The sequence below is a fragment of the Cyprinus carpio genome, chromosome B14, assembly GCF_018340385.1.
Source record: "Cyprinus carpio isolate SPL01 chromosome B14, ASM1834038v1, whole genome shotgun sequence".
NCBI lineage: Eukaryota > Metazoa > Chordata > Actinopteri > Cypriniformes > Cyprinidae > Cyprinus > Cyprinus carpio.
The window spans coordinates 11,704,993-11,724,838 of NC_056610.1; the positions used below are offsets into that span (position 1 = coordinate 11,704,993).

General features: G+C 36.6%; 2 protein-coding genes across 3 annotated transcripts in view; one reads left to right on the plus strand and one right to left on the minus strand.

Moving 5' to 3' along the window:
• Positions 1-9,708, minus strand: part of LOC109084594 (polycomb group RING finger protein 3) — a 33,543-nt gene extending 23,835 nt beyond the window's left edge. The window contains exons 1-2 of one of the 2 annotated variants that reach the window (XM_042738094.1): positions 9,559-9,708; positions 1,862-1,965 (exon numbers count right to left, since the gene is read on the minus strand). In XM_042738094.1, coding sequence (XP_042594028.1) covers positions 1,862-1,876 — 15 coding nt within the window. In that variant the 5' untranslated portion in view covers positions 1,877-1,965; positions 9,559-9,708. Of the gene's footprint in view, positions 1-1,861; positions 1,966-8,486; positions 8,509-9,558 lie in introns of those variants that run through there. The other variant, XM_042738095.1, reaches the window with a different exon arrangement.
• Positions 9,709-10,468: 760 nt separating this feature from the next.
• Positions 10,469-19,636, plus strand: slc49a3 (solute carrier family 49 member 3). The gene is made up of 10 exons (XM_042738096.1): positions 10,469-11,025; positions 13,248-13,406; positions 15,887-16,103; positions 16,198-16,274; positions 16,358-16,495; positions 16,651-16,767; positions 17,093-17,245; positions 17,316-17,471; positions 18,166-18,280; positions 18,664-19,636. Exons 1-10 carry the CDS (start codon positions 10,864-10,866, stop codon positions 18,828-18,830), a joined length of 1,461 nt encoding a protein of 486 aa, XP_042594030.1. The 5' UTR covers positions 10,469-10,863; the 3' UTR covers positions 18,831-19,636.
• The last annotated feature ends 210 nt before the right edge of the window (positions 19,637-19,846 follow it).

The window sequence follows — 19,846 nt, forward strand, 5'->3', positions numbered from 1 at the left end:
ATTACAGCAGGCATCCACCTCCGAAAGCAACGACAGCATTTATTGTGTCTGCTCGCTCTGAGGCGCAAGAAATTCATCATATATGAAAATTATTGTATTGAGTGGCTTCTCCTACTTTTGTTAGTGATATTTAGTGCCAGTTTATCAGGAAGTGATGATTTTGTTCTCTTTTATTCGTTGGATGGAAACGGTGATTATTCACAAAAGTTTTATACGATACTCTAATTTTGTGCATAAGTTAAATTTGAATCTTTGGATGGAAACACAGTTAATGAGGCTAAATGTGTTCAGTAAGGCATAACCACAGGTGTTTTCTGTTATGGCACTTCCTCATAAAAGATTTTCAAACCTCAGTCATGAATTCAGCCACCAGCCAAGTTGCAATAACATAATCAGTGTAGTGCAGTGTCAAATGAGGACAGAGAACTGCCACAGGCTGCAGTGAATATTACACTCCCGCATTAGTGGGCTTCAATAAAAGTTGGAGCTTCAAAGCCATTAATTTACCCATGGGTCTAAATGCATTATTCGTTAAATCCAAGTATTAAGAAAACATTACACAAGGATCATGGATATCACATGGATATCAGATGTCACAATAGAATTTTTAGTTAAAAACTTGCTTATAATAGACTGATTATAAAATGTTACATGGTTTGACCGCTGCAGTTTTTGAATTAAACAAGCACAAATGAAGTTTGTGAGCTCCAGCAGAGGAGACAATTATCAGTGAATAAAGACATAAATTTCAGAATATAAAATAATATGATCATTGAATATAACATGATGAGTCATATGGATTACTATTACTGGAATGTTTAAAGTAGAATAAATCCCCATTTACTTTTCTTGTAAATAATAAGAAGCTTAGACATTCCACACAACGTCTCTATTCAAGAGGAGATACAATTTTGGGGTGAAACATTTAAGATTATTAAAGGAATATTCTAACTAAAAAATTACAATCTGCTGAAAATTTACCCACTGCAGTGAATGGGTACCGTCAGGAAGAGTTCAAATAACTGAAAAAATATATAAAATACAAATCTATCCATAAATTTACTTCTATCCATAACTTTTCCTGATGAAAGCGTCAAATCACTTTCAGTGAAACAGTGAAACATATCAAAAGTCAAGCAGATCAAGTATAGTTTACCAAGTGAAAAAAGTCCAAAACAACTGTCAGTGGATTTTGATGTGAGAGGACAACAGGAGATTTTACACCGTGTCTACACCGGACTCGAGCGCCGCTGCACGATGTGACAAAATACTATAGAACCAATTATAATCAGCGATGCTGTCTACACTGAATGTGGCGCAACACAACAAATCCCCGACAGTAAATTACTGCCCCCTTCTATTTATGATGTGCTGACACAAAGTTCAAATGATTTGCAATTGTCGCTTTGTCACGTCCAGTGTAGACAGCCTCAAGCTGTTGTGGTGTAGACAGTGTAACACTGGAGTAAGTGTTATTATGGATTATGGTATTGCGATCAGAAGCATCATTTTTAAGATAAAACATCTTAATAATGGATGTTTATTACAAACACACAACTTTTCACTTCACAGGACTTTAACTGATGGACTGGAGTCATGTGAATTACTTGTGGATTTCTTTGATGTTTTTATCAGCTGTTTGGACTCTCATGCTGACGGCACCCATTCACTGCAGAGGATCCAATGATGAGCAAGTGATGTAATGTTACATTTCTTCAAATCTGCTCAATCAGTTCAACTCATCTACATTTTGGATGGCCTGAGGGTAAGTACATTTTCAGCAAATTTTCATTTATTTTTAAACTATTCCTTCTAAGTCAGATTAAACATTGTGCAGCGCAAAAGGAAGTGATTCACTTACCCCTAATGCCGCCATGTGTCTACTGCTGAGGGTCTGGCAGCCGGGCTTCTTCTGCGAGACACAGGGTGGTGTTAACACTGCATCCTGTGCTCCACTTCACACAGCTGCAAAAAACACACACAGGAATTTATTTATTTACACATATTTATACACAAAATGATTGCAAGGAAACAGACAATTTTCCCCTTTGCTTTTTCAGAATGTTTTCAGTAAATAATATTTTCCGTTTTCAAGATTAAGCCAAACTGCATACAGTATGGAGCTTTTTTCCCATATCTTTCCTACAACTGTACTATGTGGTTACAAAAAAAGTATGCAGCATCCTTAAGATAAAACTGATTGTTGATTACAAACTAGATATGCTTAATTATGTCGGTGGCTAATAATAAATGTTTCATTTATAACTTTTTTTATTATAATATCAATATACATTAAATTATCACCAACACAATATAATTTACTATATACATAAAATATCACTGATATGAATCATGATTTGCTGACACTTCTTTAAGATGCCCACACATAAGTTTCTTGCTGGCCTGCTTGAGTCCAGACAGAGAGACTACCAGTCTGTTCGCTAGCCTGTGAAATGAGTGCACTTAAACCAAAGACATGAATGTAGGTCATCTAAGGATATGAGTGTGTATCATCAGAATCACAACAGAACCAACAGTTGAACATAAACTTAAAATCTAGACTTCCCGAATTCCAGTTTATGAACTAAACTTCCTGAACAAATCAACTGCAATTTAATTTACCATTGCTGAGGGCGCCACTTTACTTTGTTGTGGTACTATAGTGACATAAAAGAAAACAGATCTATTTACAATACAGGAAACGGTGCCTATCACAGCCTGCAGACTGGAGCCATGCGAATCTCAGTGGGGTTTTTTCATCAGATCATTGCCACACAGAGTGTCCAACATTTGCTTCCAACTTTTGAAGGATCAAGTTGACATTGGTGCAAATTGAATCAGTGGTAGTTTGAGTTTGGAGCAAAACCATCATGCTAGGGGTTGTACAGGAACCGAGCCGTGACTGGAAATCATCGTATCACAGCTGTACCACTTAGAGCAAAATCAAACTGAACATACACACATCTGTACAATGTGAAAACAATTTTGAGACTTTGACCAGGGATGGTATGTTTTGTCATGTTCTTATCATTAAAACAACTATCATCATCACTGTACACAGACAGCAAAAAGAACAAAACCAAACATGTGTTATCATGACAAACAAGAATTCCAGATAAGAACTTTCAGAGAATTTGCAGTCAAGATGCAAATATTTCACAATCTGTTCAATATCAGTATGAATTTTAACCTAAACTTAGCATAAATTAAACTAAATTACTAATTAACTTTTTTTACAGGGAATTTTACACAATTTTGGGTGTAAAATTTAAGGAAAATATTGTAAATTGTGTACAATTCCATGTAAAAAAAAAAAAAAAAAAAAAAACAATATGGTGACAATACTACAGGTAACAATTACACAAAATTAGTGCAATAAACTTTAAAATAGAAAATATCATGAAGCACCTTAACTTCCATTACTGAAAACAAAAATATGCAAAAATAAAACAATCATATGCAATGTGTTCTAGAAACATCTTTTAAATTTTTTTTAGATCATTGTCTAATTTCTGTGGTAAATCAAGTTGTTTTTTTGACTCGCAAAATCCATACAGTAACAATAAAATTCATACACATAGCAACAATTTACAGTTTTTTTTTTTTACCATATATGGCATGGTAACTTACAGCTTTTTATGGCCTTTATCCTTTTGTAAAAATTATTTTTAAAGTGTAAATTTAAAAGAGTAGTTCACCTAAAACTTTTTTTTTTTTTTTTTACACTCATGCCGTTTTAAATACATATTCAAAAGGACAAATTTCACACTTCCTTTTTTCTGCACAATGACACTAACTTTGGCCAAGGTCAGCATGTTTTGTGTTGTAATGTGTTCTTATGATGAAAAACATTATGGAGCACAAGTTGCATTTCAGTAGTGTGAATGGTTTTTTTTTTTGTTTAGTTTATTTGTGCTACACAAAGCTTACTCCGGTTTACACCAGAAAAATGTGTAATATACCTCATGAAACTAAACTATTGATTTGATATATATAAAAAAGCCAGATAAACCAGTCATTTTAAACACAGTGCAACAGAATAAACCTGAGGATAGTTTAAACCTCTCCTACTCCAGTCCAGACATAGCTCTCCATTACATATGCAGTCAAAGATTATCACAAATTCAATCTCAGCTCGAGCTTTCTAAGAAACCAAAATCCACGTTCGGCCAGGACACACAGTGGGGTTTACGAACAGAAACTGGCTTGACGAACGGGCAGCACTCAAGCTAGTGGTCACAGGCAATGCCCTAAAACCTGACCCTAAAGAAAGGGAATCTCAAATGCCACAGGTGAATATGGTTTTCATAACAAGGTGTGTCAAACGTTTTCATAGAAAGCGTCCAGCAGTAACACCTTTCGCCCAGTTTCTCACACATTTGCTGCTACAAAGGATGCACTGTTATCCGTCAGTGCTATTGAAGTGCTCTGGGAGACGGCCGGGCACACAGACGCTGCCAGCTGTATGAAGCGCTCTGTGAGGAGCTAATGAAGCACCACAGTATGACAGACTTACTAAGCAGAGCAGTTTTGTCTCTGGAAAAATGGGTTTGTGTGTGACCCCAACGGTTAAATGAACACAGCCCGGCAATCAGACAAAAATAGTAGTTCGCGCTTGTTACAAAAACACTCTTATATCCCCTTGCTAAAAAAAAAAAAATCAATTGACAACAATTGAGGAGTGTCTGGTCTGTTTGAGGAGCTGGGAGCGACTCTACGCCTACAAAGCCGGACTATAAGATTTCTGAAGAATTGAGATTTACTGATGCCATTCAGCAGCCTGATAATACCACTTTTCGGAGTGCAAGAGCACCTGGCCTAATGAATTATTAAATGACAAAAAAAGTAGTGGCGGTATCATGGAACAGCAATGATATCAGATTGTAAAAACATGGTACTTCGATATGGTTAGTGATGGAATACTTAAATTTGCACGGTAGTCCAAGGTACATCCAAGAAAACCATGGTACCATATCCAAAAAATATTGTTAGTAAAGCACAAAAATTACAATATTATCTAGTTTAAGTAACTGGTGTTAACTAGTACGCCTAAAATGCACTTAACTCATAAAGTCACCTTACAGAGTTTGGATCATCTTGTTTTACAAAAAAAAAAAAACACTAAACATTTATATAAACTCAGAACTGACCCCAATTACTCTTGATATACATTCCTGGTCTTATTTGTGACCTGAAATGACAATTCATCAATGCATATCAAGTCACATTACAGTATAAATCAGTTTTCACAAAATTCATACCATAACAAAAGAACCAGAAAAGGAAAAAGACACTGGTCTAGGAAGTCAGACTGACAGAAAATTACTAACAATTTTAAATAGCCTATCTCTAGAAACCCGCAGTATTTCTAAGCAACTCGATGAAAGTCCACTGAATATACTGTATATAAAAAAATAAAAAACTAGCCAGGGAGCAGCCCAAGCCACAATTACTAGTTTAAATACTTAATCAGATTTAATCAGAAGTCAATGTTGTGGAAAGCATTTCAACACACAAGCCGTTTAGCCAAAAAAAATCTTGGAAAAAACCATTGTAGATGTTGCAACCATTTCATAAAAGTAATGATTGATGTGGCCCCAACATCAAGATGTGAATTAATTTTAAATAATTCAATAGACTGTGAATTCTTTCTAAGCAGACACTTTCTTATCTGGCTGTACGTCTATGTAAAAAAAAAAAAAAGTGACCTTTATAATACTGACCCAGATCTGAAAGCATCACCACTGAAAAATTAATAACTTCATCAGACAAGAAGGCAATACTTTTTTAGTAAAATCCCATATCTCTTAAATTCCAGTCGTTAACCTCATTAAAAACATCAAAATCGCACTTAATATGGGTTCATCGGCTTACTGCATGAAATCCTTTAACAAGGAATGCATTGTTCAGCTCTCTTAAAACCTTCGCCAGTTTTGACAGGCTATAGGAGGAACTTTTACGCTGAATTGAATCTTGTTTGTGTTCCAGAATGTGTAATCACACAGAGAGATTCTGAGTTTGAAGGTTGTCTCCTCGAGATAAAACACACACAAAGCACCCAAGTAGCATGTGGACTCTTGTGTAACTGCATCCTGAAAGACTGACAACATCATACCGGGAACTTTGAGCCAATACTAAGATTCACTTCCTCTCACACTGAGAATCTGAAGGTTCATTCTCGTGCTGTGACAGTACCACAACATTTACATGCCATTTTTATCAGCTATTGATTAAATAGAACACTCTGGTTCACACCCAAATCTGACATAATTTACTTCGTTCTTTAATAAACCACAAAATGTGAATTTCAGCATATTATGTATACTATACAACACTTATTTTTATGTCACAGGGATAGGCATTGTGACATAAAAGTAGTCCGTATGGCTTACATTTTAGTCCGTTTCTCAAACAAAGCTAGCATGTGGCTTCTGATGACTTGCAGTACACTTTTATGGTGCGTTTTTGTCATTTTTGGAACTTGACTGTATCCATCCATGCCCACTTTCACTTGTAGCTGCATAAAATTATGTCTATGATCTCACACAGAAGAAAAAAACAACAAAGGCAAGTCATAAGTTTACAGCAATGTGAGGGCAAGTGAGCAAACGATGACAGTTTTCATTTTTGGGTGAACTAAAAACTTTTTTTTTTTTTATTATGTAAATAAAATCTGTTAAAAGTCCAACTCTATAAGCTGTATACAGGAAACATCACAAGCTCTGACATGACCCACATTTACGGAAGCAGGACTGAAGGGTGTCAACAGAATTCATCCACTACAACCCTGGATGCTTACGAAAGAGGAGTACAAATTGCAGTTCACTTGGGCCAAAACAGAGGATCTTAATAAAACCTGATAACTTTAACAACTGCCATAAAACAAACAAAACCTGAAATGAACAACCCTAAAAACTAGTGATAATGGCAAGGCCAATTAATCGGCTAATATTTGTAAAATTTTATATTATAAGCAATGGATGACAACACTTGGCAGATCTTCTGACGTTAAATATTATGCAAAATAAGTGTTCATTTAACTTCTCATGTGCCTTCATTAAATTATATTCTATCTTATACCATAACGCACTGGACAAAAACAGTCCAGGTTCCAGGTTCATGACATTTCTGCAAAATATTCCATTGCTTCTTGCACATTTTGGAACACTTTCCAAGTGCAATGAGTGGAGCTAAAAGCATGTTTTATCTGACACAGACAAAATTGAAATTGGCCAAATTTTATTATGTTGGTTTTTATAGGCAGCAGTTGGAGTGAGTGGAGCTAAAAGGTCAACACTTATCACATTTACAAGTAACACATCACCTACTCTAAGCCCCACCCTACATGTTTAATTGGACCGGAGCACTCAGCATCGCAAATTGATCAATGCCAATTAAAAACAATAATTTAAGCAAAAAAAAAAAAAAAAAAAAAAAAAAACTATACCAAAATTTTAAAAAGTATTACATGACATCACACCTCTTAAAATAAAAAATCTCTTAAAAACTATGAAGCTCAACAGGAGATCAAAGCAAAACTGAAGTATCACGTATTTTAAGAGTTTATGAAGAGCTGAATCAACCTTTAAAAAAAAAAATAATAATAACCTTCAGTGAATTCACACTTGAGTCACGTTACCTAGAACTGAAAGATGCTTTTTAATGTAATCCACTTGATCTGATCTCATTGTAATTGTAACTGTAAACCTACACCTCAGCAAAACCAGGGTCACATTTCACCGGCTCAATATTAAACTCATTTTGTTTAACGTGAGATAACTTCACATCAGCGTAAATAACTGCCTGCACTGCTTAATGCCAGACCGCAGGCTTGACCGGTTTTAGAACTCGCTTTTCTGGGTATGCACTAAAATCATGGACAAACTGAAAGGCATTGTTTTCACTGAAACCACTTAACTGTTGCTGGCACATTAGAGAGAACTGCGCAATAGCAATAGGCCACATGCTTTAGCTAATACTACAAAATACATAAAAGTGTTTTAAACTTATTAACACAAACAACACGTGTCTCATGATGACATGTATAGACTTCCTCGGACTATCACACTGTTTTAACACTGACAAGAAAGCATCAGACAATAGGCATGATACTGACTAAACGATTAATCATGCATTAATGAAACATCATATGAATGTTTGACTCACTAGTTCTGTCAACGACTACGGTTAGTGTGTGAGTCTTATAAAACCTGTCAAGAACATGTCCAAGACATTTAAAAATATAAAAAATCTTTTGTTTTTTATATCATTTATATTTTTTTAGCATTGTGACATTTTCATGAGCTTACCTGTCATTACAACAATGCATATTTTTTCAGATTATCCTCAATGATGAATCTGAATACTGTGATACAATTTTTAATTGAAATGATGTAAAATGTCAAAAAAAAATGTGACAAGATTAAAAAAAAAAAAAAAATCTTAATAGTCCTCAAAATCAACTTTATAAAACTATGATTTCTTACCTTTTTGTTTGTATTGAAATGCAACCTGGACTCATTCTTGAAAGCCTTCATGAGATTTACCATAGTAAAAAATGCTGAATTGTAAAAGGCCTCACAGTGAAATACCATCACATGAAGGTGGTGTCTTTAGATCAAAAACACTGTGACACATTTTATATTTAAGATAACACTCTAAATCAACATCTGAAAATAGAACAAATCAATTTTCAGTGGTCATCATGGTTATTTGAATGCCAGAACACAGAAATTTCACAGCTGATTCTCAGGAGAAACCAGATCAATGTGGACGTCAACCAATGTCCAGACCTGACAACTCAATACGTCCATCATGTAGGGGTGTAGCGTAGATCCCCATGGGACATAAGGGGGACACGACCGCCCAAAACTTTGGGACTACAGAAAATTGTCTATAGTGCAGTCAATACTGTAACAACAATATCCTGTTCGCCGTGCCCCCAACTCTAATATAAAGCATTCACAAAAGTGAATGTGTCCAAACACATGAGGCAGGACTTGTTGGTTGTTCCTGCTTCAGGAGTCTGGGGTGCAGGTTTGCACATGCTTCCCCAATAACCCTCTGGGCTTTAACTTTTCTCTGGCCCAGATTTCATTTTAACTTGCATGCAAACCTGCCAGAGCATCAAACCCCAACTTTCAATACACAGATGGGCGGATGATGATTATGATGGACAGGAAGCTCTCAAGAACATTCCAGGCAGGAGGAAGAGGAGGAGAACTGACCAGCACAAGAACTGTAATCAGACACAGGAGTGCATGCTTATGAAACTCCAGCTACACTAGATTACACTTTTTCCCTTCTTACAATAGATGACCCTGGTTAGGAGCTGTAGGGCCCGGCGTCGCCGTACACACACACACATTTACACACGTATACACACACATACAGCACGACCGCACATAAACAGCACGTATAGCCATGCAGAGCTGCCATCAAGCGGAAAAAACACAGCGAGAATAAATGAAAACTCCCCGTTTGCCGTCCGAAAGAAAGCTCGGGAGACGCATACGTGCAATGATCAGGGGATATCGGCTCAAGTTTAAAGAAACAAACCTGTTTATGGCCACAGCGGTCCGCTGGATATTGGGTTGAATCCGAGTTAAATCCACTATCAGTAAAACAAAGAGGCGAAAATGTCCGGCCAGTGCCGAAACAGGCCGAAACAGCACACCGAGGAGCCCCGCTGCGCATGCGCAGATTTTGTCGAGGGGAGGAGGGATGTATGAGAGATTAAAGCCAAGGGATTATTATTATTCATTTAATGTGTTTCATTTATTTGAAAAAAGTTGCATGGATCTTGGTGAATTACATTTAGTGATTATGCTTAATAACGACTATTAACGTATAAAATTATATTAAATATAATTACATTTATTTTAATAGATATTACCTATACGATTTATGTACAAATAAAATAAAATAAAATAAAAACATATTCTAAGTGTATGGTAGCCTACTTTTTTAATTATTTGTACGCTTGTGAGACAAATCTCTTTTGCTAAATAATAAATTAATAACACATTTAATAAAGTTAAAAGATTTTGGCCTTCGGAATAACTGAATTATCATACCACACGTGTCATTATTTTGACATGATCTGTCCGGTTTATATTTAATTCGTTGTAGTAAAAAAAAAAATACTTGAATTATGATGTCATTTTAATTACAAACAAAATTATTTTTAACTGTGTATTTACCGCAATTTTAAGAAAGATCATAAAAAAGTAAAAAAAAAAAAAAAAAAAAAAAAAAAAAAAAAAGATCAAACATTTTCTTGAATGAAACTTTGGTTGCAAACAAGCTGATAATTTTGATGATGATGATGATGATGATGATGATGCACCCTGAATTTGTTCCCAGATCAATAGTGTGACCTTTGCATGATATGCAAAATGTTATATTAACGTAATGTTGACATTTTTTGGAATTAGACTGTTTTGGAAATCCTTGAAGTACTTTAGCTGATGCTTGTTAAACTTTAGACGGATGAAGCCTGGAGTTTCAAGAAACCGGCCGGCGCTATGACAGCGAGTCCCGGGTTGAAGGGAGGGGTGATGTGATTGTGGAGTGGCTGAGTGTTGCAAGGGTGAAGCGCCTAACAACTCTCATTCACCGGCATATGTGTGAAATCAAAACCAAAACAATGGTCTTTCCAGACAAACCAAATAACCATGCTCGTGATTTTTAGTTGTTCACTGTTTGGAAACGTTTTTCTGGAAACGGGTTAAGTTATTTGTGTAGATTACTGACAGAACTTATTTTGGACCCAAATGGATACACCGCTGACGACGGGTTTGAGTTTTTAAGAGTTTCTGAATCTCTTTTGGTGTGATCCGGTTGTGGTTCGGGAGTGTCGTTATGGATGATGGAAGCGCGGACACAGAGGCGCTCGTCGGGAGCTCGAGGGAAGAGGTTCGGTCTCACCTGGACTCAAGAAACACGGCTACAAAGTTCAAAGTTTACAAAAGGAGATGGTTCATCCTATTTGTACTCTGCCTGCTAAACTGTTCCAACGCAATGGTAGGATCTTATAGCCCTACTCATTCATTTACAGAGAAATCATAACCTACGTGAAAGATTTTTTTATCAAGTACAAATATGGCAGGGGAATATAGCAGATTTATATCTGAATAGAAGCGAAGGTACTTTTGAATTACTCCACCTCTACATAAACTTTTGTTTTTAATGACGTCATGCATCCCTCTTCCCAAGCGCTCCAACCTGGGTTATGTTTAGCTACTTTAAACATCCAATGAAATTAACATTTACGTTTTATCGACTTAAAGGGATAGTTCACCTTCAGTCGGTGCCCGTGGTTTTTATTTTTCTCCATAATATGAAAGTCAATGGGGACCAGCAACTGATGGTGCACTATCCCTTTAAGAGCACTGTATGTCTGTCAGCTTTTTTTAATATGTCATACAAGTTGACACAATTATGTTTTAATAAATAGGCTACGCAATTTACAGTCCTCTTCTTCCAAAACTACTAAAAACTGACTCATCTTGCATATTCATATTTTTGTCCAATAAAATTTCAACTGAAATTATAACCACGTGCTTTAGACTTTTAATAGCAAGTAGCAAATTATGTTTTACAGCTGTAGACCAAAGCATACTGGCATTTTACAAAAAGAAACAAGCTCTATGGACAAGCTCATGGATATGGATATATTAACAATTATATTTGCGATTAATTGTGATTAATTTAATCATTAATCAGCATATCATGTTGTAAATCAAAACATCTCTACTGATTTATTATGTATGTTGCTGCTTAAGTCTCCTAATTTATCCAGTGTTTAACTAAATTTTAGTAAATGTGACCCTGGCTGTAAAAAACCCAACTAAAGTGTTTTTTTTTTTTTTTTTGTTATTTACTGTTTTCGACATAAAATCATCCTTCATAAGGTAAAGAACATTCTGTGAAAAATGTAACCTTGATATCTTTAATATTGACTGAGTAAGGCCATGTCAAAATCAAAATCATAGTGAGATTAATCATTGAAATCAAACTTTGATGCTTGTTATCTCATAATTAGATTTTGAGACTTTAGCCTGAATTTCACAGAGGGTCACAAATGTTCACACTTTCCATAGTGATCAGTCCACTAGGGGCTTCAGTCTACAGGGTCATAACAGGGTCTTCCTAATAGCCCAGCTGTAGTAGGACATGGATACGTCCCCCCGAGGCTATTATATCTGAAGAGGGCGTGTGCCAGAAAGGAGGCTTGTCAATCTTAATTACGCACCCGTGGCTCCCGTGGGACCTGTCATTTGCACTGACACCATTGCATATGTGTTACAAGGCCAAGACGTCCAAAGCTGTTCATCTGAAATACGAGAAATCTACATCGTGTCTTGGCACAATGTGTTAAAGCCTAGCAGATGGTGTAATTCAGGGCTTATTTAAAGATTACAATCTTCAGGAAATCTGATGACGGTCTAAACCTGTATATGTGATTTTGGATTGTAGTCGCAGGCATGTGTTAAGAATTTTTAAGTACAAAAATAATTTTTAAGAACAATCAGCAAGGACAGTTCATTTTAGGAAAGTGCACAAAAGATTTCCACACTGACTGCAAAACAACATCTATGAATTTGAATGAATGTGAAACAGCATCCCTGTAAGTTGTGCAGTGGTGCATAAAACGACTGTATTGTGTTTTGGGATCAGCTGACTGCCATCTGTCACGCTGCTGCATACATATAATATTCTTGATAGCTAACAAGTAAATTCTATTGTGTACAACACTGCAAATGGCCACTGCACTGTGAATAATGCTCAGAAGGGGTATAGCTGTTCTTCTTTTCTAAGTGTTTACTTTAGTACCACTGAAATTAATTACATGTATTTTTACTCAGTTACATTCCGGAGGAAAATAAAATCATATATTTACTCAAATAATATTTACAATGTGGCTTGACTTCTATAATTGTACCGATAGTTTAAATTCAAGTATAATTTCTCAGTACAACTTGGTGCTTATACACTTGCACGTCACTCTGTGTTTGTCATATTTAGCTCATGTGAGGGACCCATCTGACCAGTGGTTTCTATTTTTTGCAGCTTTAGCAGTTAAATGTTGAACTGAGACTTTGACTGTGTCATAAAGCAACTTCATGCACTTTATATATCTAATAAATGGCATATATACATATGTATATAGTCGTATTTTTGACTGGATATCGTAATAACGTACACATTGAATCTTCATTTTTATGTGTTTAATTTCTCCACAGTCATGGCTGACTTTTGCTCCTGTGGCCGACCAGACAGCACAATATCTGCAAGTCTCTCTAAATCTGGTCAACTGGCTGTCACTAGTCTATGTAGTGGTTGCTATCTTCTTCAGTCTGATAACAACATGGGTGCTGGACACACTGGGACTGCGCTTCTCGGTATGCACAAACATACTCTCAAATCTAGTTAAATATTGTTTACCAGCTGTTACGGAAAAAAAAGGAATAATAACTATAGTTTTTGCCATATACCATTGCTGAAGTTATTTTTCCATCTGTAATAATTAATATATATATATAAGTAAATGTGTTATTTTGGCAGAAAGTATGGTTAGGTGTGACAGCATGCCATATGCATAGGCCTATATAAAAGGTAAAGGTTTATATTGGCTGTAGGTCAAATAATATTCACTGAAGTGTAACTAATCATATATTTTTCAATTAAATTACAATGTGTTTGTCCCAAATCATCTGTAGCCTACCAACCTGCAAACTCACAGACTCCACTTTGTTCTTGACGTCCAAAATTTTTGTTTGTAACATTTTGTCTTTACGGTAATTAGATTCACTTGTTGTAGACTGCCACCTAGTGGGTATCTCACTTCAGTTAATTTGATTTTCAGTAATGTAAAGGAACAATAAAAGATGACAAAACACACATAAACCAAGTGGGAAAATTAATACGAAATAAAATGTTATAATATAGGCTTTATATTGGGCTATATTACATCATTAACATTAACCTAGCCGCAGCAAGCGTGTACTTCGTATATACAGGTGCATCTCAATAAATTTGAATGTCATGGAAAAGTTCATTTATTTCAGTAATTCAACTCAAATTGTGAAACTCCTGTATTTAATAAATTCAGTGCACATAGACTGATGTAGTTTAAGTCTTTGGTTCTTTTAATTGTGATGATTTTTTCTCACATTTAATAAAAACCCACCAATTCATTATCTCAACCAATTAGAATATGGTGACATGCCAATCAGCTAATCGACTTAAAACACCTGCAAAGGTTTTCTGAGCCTTCAAAATGGTCTCTCAGTTTGGTTCACTAGGCTACACAATCATGGGGAAGACTGCTGATCTGACAGTTGTCCAGAAGACAATCATTGACACCCTTCACAAGGAGGGTAAGCCACAAAACATTCATTGCCAAAGAAGCTGGCTGTTCACAGAGTGCTGTATCCAAGCATGTTAACAGAAAGTTGAGTGGAAGTAAAAAGTGTGGAAGAAAAAGATGCACAACCAACCGAGAGAACCGCAGCCTTATGAGGATTGTCAAGCAAAATTGATTCAAGAACTTCACAAGGAATGGACTGAGGCTGGGATCAAGGCATCAGGAGCCACCACACACAGACGTTTCAAGGAATTTGGCTACAGTTGTCGTATTCCTCTTATTAAGCCACTCCTGAACCACAGACAACGTCAGAGGCGTCTTACCTGGGCTAAGGAGAAGAAGAACTGGACTGTTGCCCAGTGGTTCCAAAGTCCTCTTTTCAGATGAGAGCAAGTTTTGTATTTCATTTGGAAACCAAGGTCCTAGAGTCTGGAGGAAGGGTGGAGAAGCTCACAGCCCAAGTTGCTTGAAGTCCAGTGTTAAGTTTCCACAGTCTGTGATGATTTGGGGTGCAATGTCATCTGCTGGTGTTGGTCCATTGTGTTTTTTGAAAACCAAAGTCACTGCACCCGTTTACCAAGAAATTTTGGAGCACTTCATGCTTCCTTCTGCTGACCAGCTTTTTGAAGATGCTGATTTTGTTTTCCAGCAGGATTTGGCACCTGCCCACACTGCCAAAAGGCACCAAAAGTTGGTTAAATGACCATGGTGTTGGTGTGCTTGACTGGCCAGCAAACTCACCACACCTGAACCCCAGAGAGAATCTATGGGGTATTGTCAAGAGGAAAAATGAGAAACAAGAGACCAAAAATGCAGATGAGCTGAAGGCCACTGTCAAAGAAACCTGGGCTTCCATACCACCTCAGCAGTGCCACCAAACTGATCACCTCCATGCCACGCCAAACTGAGGCAGTAATTAAAGCAAAAGGAGCCCCTACCAAGTATTGAGTACATGTACAGTAAATGAACATACTTCCCAGAAGGCCAAAAATTCACTAAAAATGAAGTATTCTAATTTGTTGAGATAGTGAATTGATGGGTTTTTGTTAAATGTGAGCCAAAATCATCACAATTAAAAGAACCAAAGACTTAAACTACTTCATTTAATACACGAGTTTCAAAATTTTAGTTGAATTACTGAAATAAATGAACTTTTCCATGACATTAATTTATTGAGATGCACCTGCGTGTATATATATATATATATATATATATATATATATATATATATATATATATATATACACAATTGTGTTATTTAAAATGTTAGCTATAGAAGAGTTATCAATTTTATCCTCTTCGTTTATTTATTTACTTAACACATTAACTAATAATAAGCCTCAAAAAAAACACTCTCACAAAATATCTTCCTATTTTCTGAAACACAGCTAACCATGTATTTTTTTTTTTTTAAATCACTGTGGTAAATATGGTCATGAGATTTATGAAAAATGTGTCCACAGGGTCGAAAGAAACACACTTAATACTTTTCTTTCTTCCTATCTTCTGAAACAGCTAATCATGGGCTCATGGCTCAACATGTTGGGCGCTATCCTGCGTGTCATTGGCATGTTAAACTGCATCCCAGAGTGGGCCATGTTCCCTATGGTCATGGGGGGCCAGACGCTCTGCGCCTTTGCCCAGCCTTTGGTCATCTTTGCCCCCACCAAGCTGGCAGCTCTCTGGTTCCCTGATCACCAGAGGGCAACAGCTAACATGATGGCTTCCATGGGTAACCTTTTCTACAGCTCATATCTTATATAGTTTTCAATGTCTTTTGCCTAACTTACTATAGAATGCTAATATTCTTCTCTTTTGTTTTCCAGCAAATACTGTTGGGCTGCTCTTAGCGAATATCTTCTCTCCGATGATAATTAGTTACACCAGTACTCTTTTCATGCTGGTAAGAACTTGGTGGCAAGAGAATTGTATTTCTTGTATTATGTACATCCCTATAGTCCCGCTGTCTCTCTGTCTGACTTGTAGCTGTTGATATATGCAATACCTGCCGTCGTAGCCTGTTTCCTAGCAACAGTGGGGATCCGTGAACGCGTCCCCCCGACACCCCCCTCTGCCAGCATGGTGACCTCCAGCTCTGAACCTTTTCTACAGGGAATGAAGCTGGTACTACACAATTTTACACAAACTGACATGACAACTTATTGCATGAGTGCATTTTTCGAGAATTTATGAAATATAGCATCTGACTACAGGTGGCTCTTGTCATTTTGTACTGCTGTCTGAGATTTCACTACAGTTTGTCGCTCTTTTATTTACAGCTACTGACAAACAAAGCATACATGGTCCTGCTGGTGTGTTTTGGTTCAGGAATAGGGGTATTCACTTGCTTTTCCACCTTGCTGGAGCAGATACTTTGTGTTAAGGGCTACTCAAATGTAAGAACCCAAAAAGAATTTACCCACATTTACCTCAAACCATAAAACCAACCTGTGCCATAATATGTTAAATAACTAGAAAAAAGTTTAAACTCAACTAACTCGAAAAACAAAGTTTGCTAACTTTAAATGCTGGATCGAAAAAGCCTTGACTTATACATTTAAAAACCATAGCATTAAATAATGCACTACCTAAGAAATCTAGATAGATAGATGAAAGATGAAAGGTTTATATAAACTTTAAATGCCTGCCAAATCTGTACAGTATTAGTAATGTTAGCTTTGTCAAGTGAATATAACTTTGTTTCTATGTTTAATGTGGCAGGACTTTGCAGGACTGTGCGGTGCAGTTGCTATTGTATTCGGTGTTCTGGGTGCTTTTCTCCTCGGCCTGTACGTGGATAAGACCAAGAAGTTCACAGAAGTCACTAAGATAAACATGTGTCTGACATCCCTGGGCTGCTCTGTTTTTGCTGTGGTGAGTAGAGTAATGATTTCAGCACTGTTAGTTTGTGTTTGACCTGAGATGATATCCTGCTGTCCGTCAGGTTTCCCAGTTAAGCGAGCAAAAGGTCATCATTGGTGCAGTATGTGCGTGGTTTGGATTTTTCGGGTACTCTGTATATCCTGTCGCAATGGAGCTCGGAGTTGAATGCTCGTACCCTGTGGGTGAAGCAACATCCTCTGGATTGATCTTTGTGTCTCGTTTTAAAAAAAAACCCCTTAAAAAAACATTTCAACAAAAAAAAAACTCTTCTCTTAAAGGAATAGTACACAAAAAATGTATTTACCAAAATAAATTTACTCACCCTCAGGCCTTTCTTGATCAGTTTGTTTCTTCATCAGAACACATTTGGACCGATGGATCCTCTGCAGTGAATGGGTGCCGTCAGAATGAGTGTCAAAACTGTTGATAAAAACAATAATCCACAAGTTATCCACACCACTCCAGTCCATCAATTAAAACTGTGTGTTTGTAAGAAACAGTTCCACCACTGAGATCGACTTTTTACTGGAGGAAGCGTTATTATGGATGGTGTAAAATTAAAATCATCTTAAAGATAGATTTGTTTCTTACAAACACACAGCTTTTCACTTCAAAAGACATTAAATGATGGACTGTAGTCATGTGGATTGTGGATTATTGTGTTATTTTTATCAGCAGTTTGGACTCACATTCTGATGGCACCCATTCGCTGCAGATTATCCATTGATAAGCAAGTGATGTATTACTACATTTATCCAAATCGTTCTCATGAAGAAACAAACTTATCTACATCTTGTATGGCCTGAGGGTGAGTGCATTCCTAGCAAATTGTCATTTTTTGGGTTAACTATTTCTTTAAGCCTACTAACATCTTATAGACTTAACTGATGTGTTTCATGTGATGTTTAATCAGACAAATTCAGGCCGCCCTTTATCTGCTCCTGCTACAAGCTCTGGCCAAACCAATGGCAGATTCTCCATTATCTGTATGTGCTACTGGAGCAGATGCCAATTTGAGCTGGACAGGTGAGTATTATTTGAAATATTTCACATACTAGGTATTAACTGAAAGATAGTATGCAGTGCGCTGTGCAGCAAGTGGTAAAAAGCATGCTTTTATTCCAGTGGCGAATAGTTTCCTCCCTTCACCGTGTCATGACTCCCACCATGCTTTGCATGTCTGGTGTGGCTGGTTAGTGCACTAGTTTCACATCCTCTTTCCACATAAACTGAATCCAATGTGGGTTGTGAAAATGTTCAAAATGGGAACACGTCCAAATTAATCCAGCCTTCCGGCTTTTCCTGGTCGCTTGATGCCTTGATGAGTTAATGATAGAGTTGGGCTGAGCTCCAGGCATTCATTTGTTTCTCTCTCTCTTGTTCTTTATCCTAAATGCACACACACTCAGTGCCAGTGCTGGTGATGGCAGGCCTGTGTACTCTGGGCACCTGCTGCTTTGTTGGCTTTTTCCACACGGATTACCGGAGACTCCGTGCGGAAGCCACAGCCTCACCAAATACGGTGACAGACCAGTCAACAGGAGGAGACACCTGGGCAAACAGCACTGATGCATAAAGGGACAGACTGATCTAACAGCAAGAGAAACCACTGATGACAGTGTTTATGTACACTTTAAGAAGTCTTTTACCTCATTAACATTGGAAATACGTGCCTTAAATGCTCAGAAGTGGTACTAGCTTAACCACAATTAATGTTACATAAAGACTAACCAAGACCAAATGTTTCATGCAATTTTAATCTCAAATTTTAAATGTTTTTATTGCAATACAGGGTACAGGGATTTTTTAACTGTTGTACTTAATGCATTAATAATTATTTTACAATGTAGTTATTTGATGTGGTACATGTGTTGTTGGATTTTTAAAATATTTGAGTGCAATAAAATGTCTATAGTACTAACTTTCTACCTTAAGCAGGTGCATAAATAAAGAGTTGCTGGGTTACAATAAATGCGGCAATTGCAACTTTTTCTTTTTGGCAGGTAAAAATTCTGAGAAAAAGAATTGCAAGTTATAAAGTCAGAACAGTTTTATTTCTAACGGAGTAAAGAAAATAATAATAATTGCATTTTTTTCCTCACAATTGACTTTATTCCTTGCAATTACAAGTTTACATCTCACAACTGACAATTTTCTTCTCAGAATTGCAAATTTATATTTATTTTTTCAGAGAATTGGGAGAAAAAAAGTGGCAATTACCATTTGTTTTATCATTGTGGGAAAACGCTTCCATACTGTATATAGCTATACTAGGATTTAATCTGTGGTATTGATGCAAAGTATTGCACAACTTTATGAAATACTCAATTCTGATTGGTCATTGTGTGGTCAAAATGTTTTGAATAAACCCGCTAAACTGCACATTTGTCCATTAACTCCTTTGCTGCTACTTTTATCTCTCAGAGCTCTCATGGTCTCTTTCCTCTCACTTAAGTGAAATATTTTCAGTTCTGATCAGTATTTCATTTCCAATTATTTATTTAGCAAAGTAGCCAAGCAATAAGCGTGACAGTGTACAGTAAAAGGAGCATTTACACTAACCCCAGAGGGGTGCTCAGGAACCATTTAAAT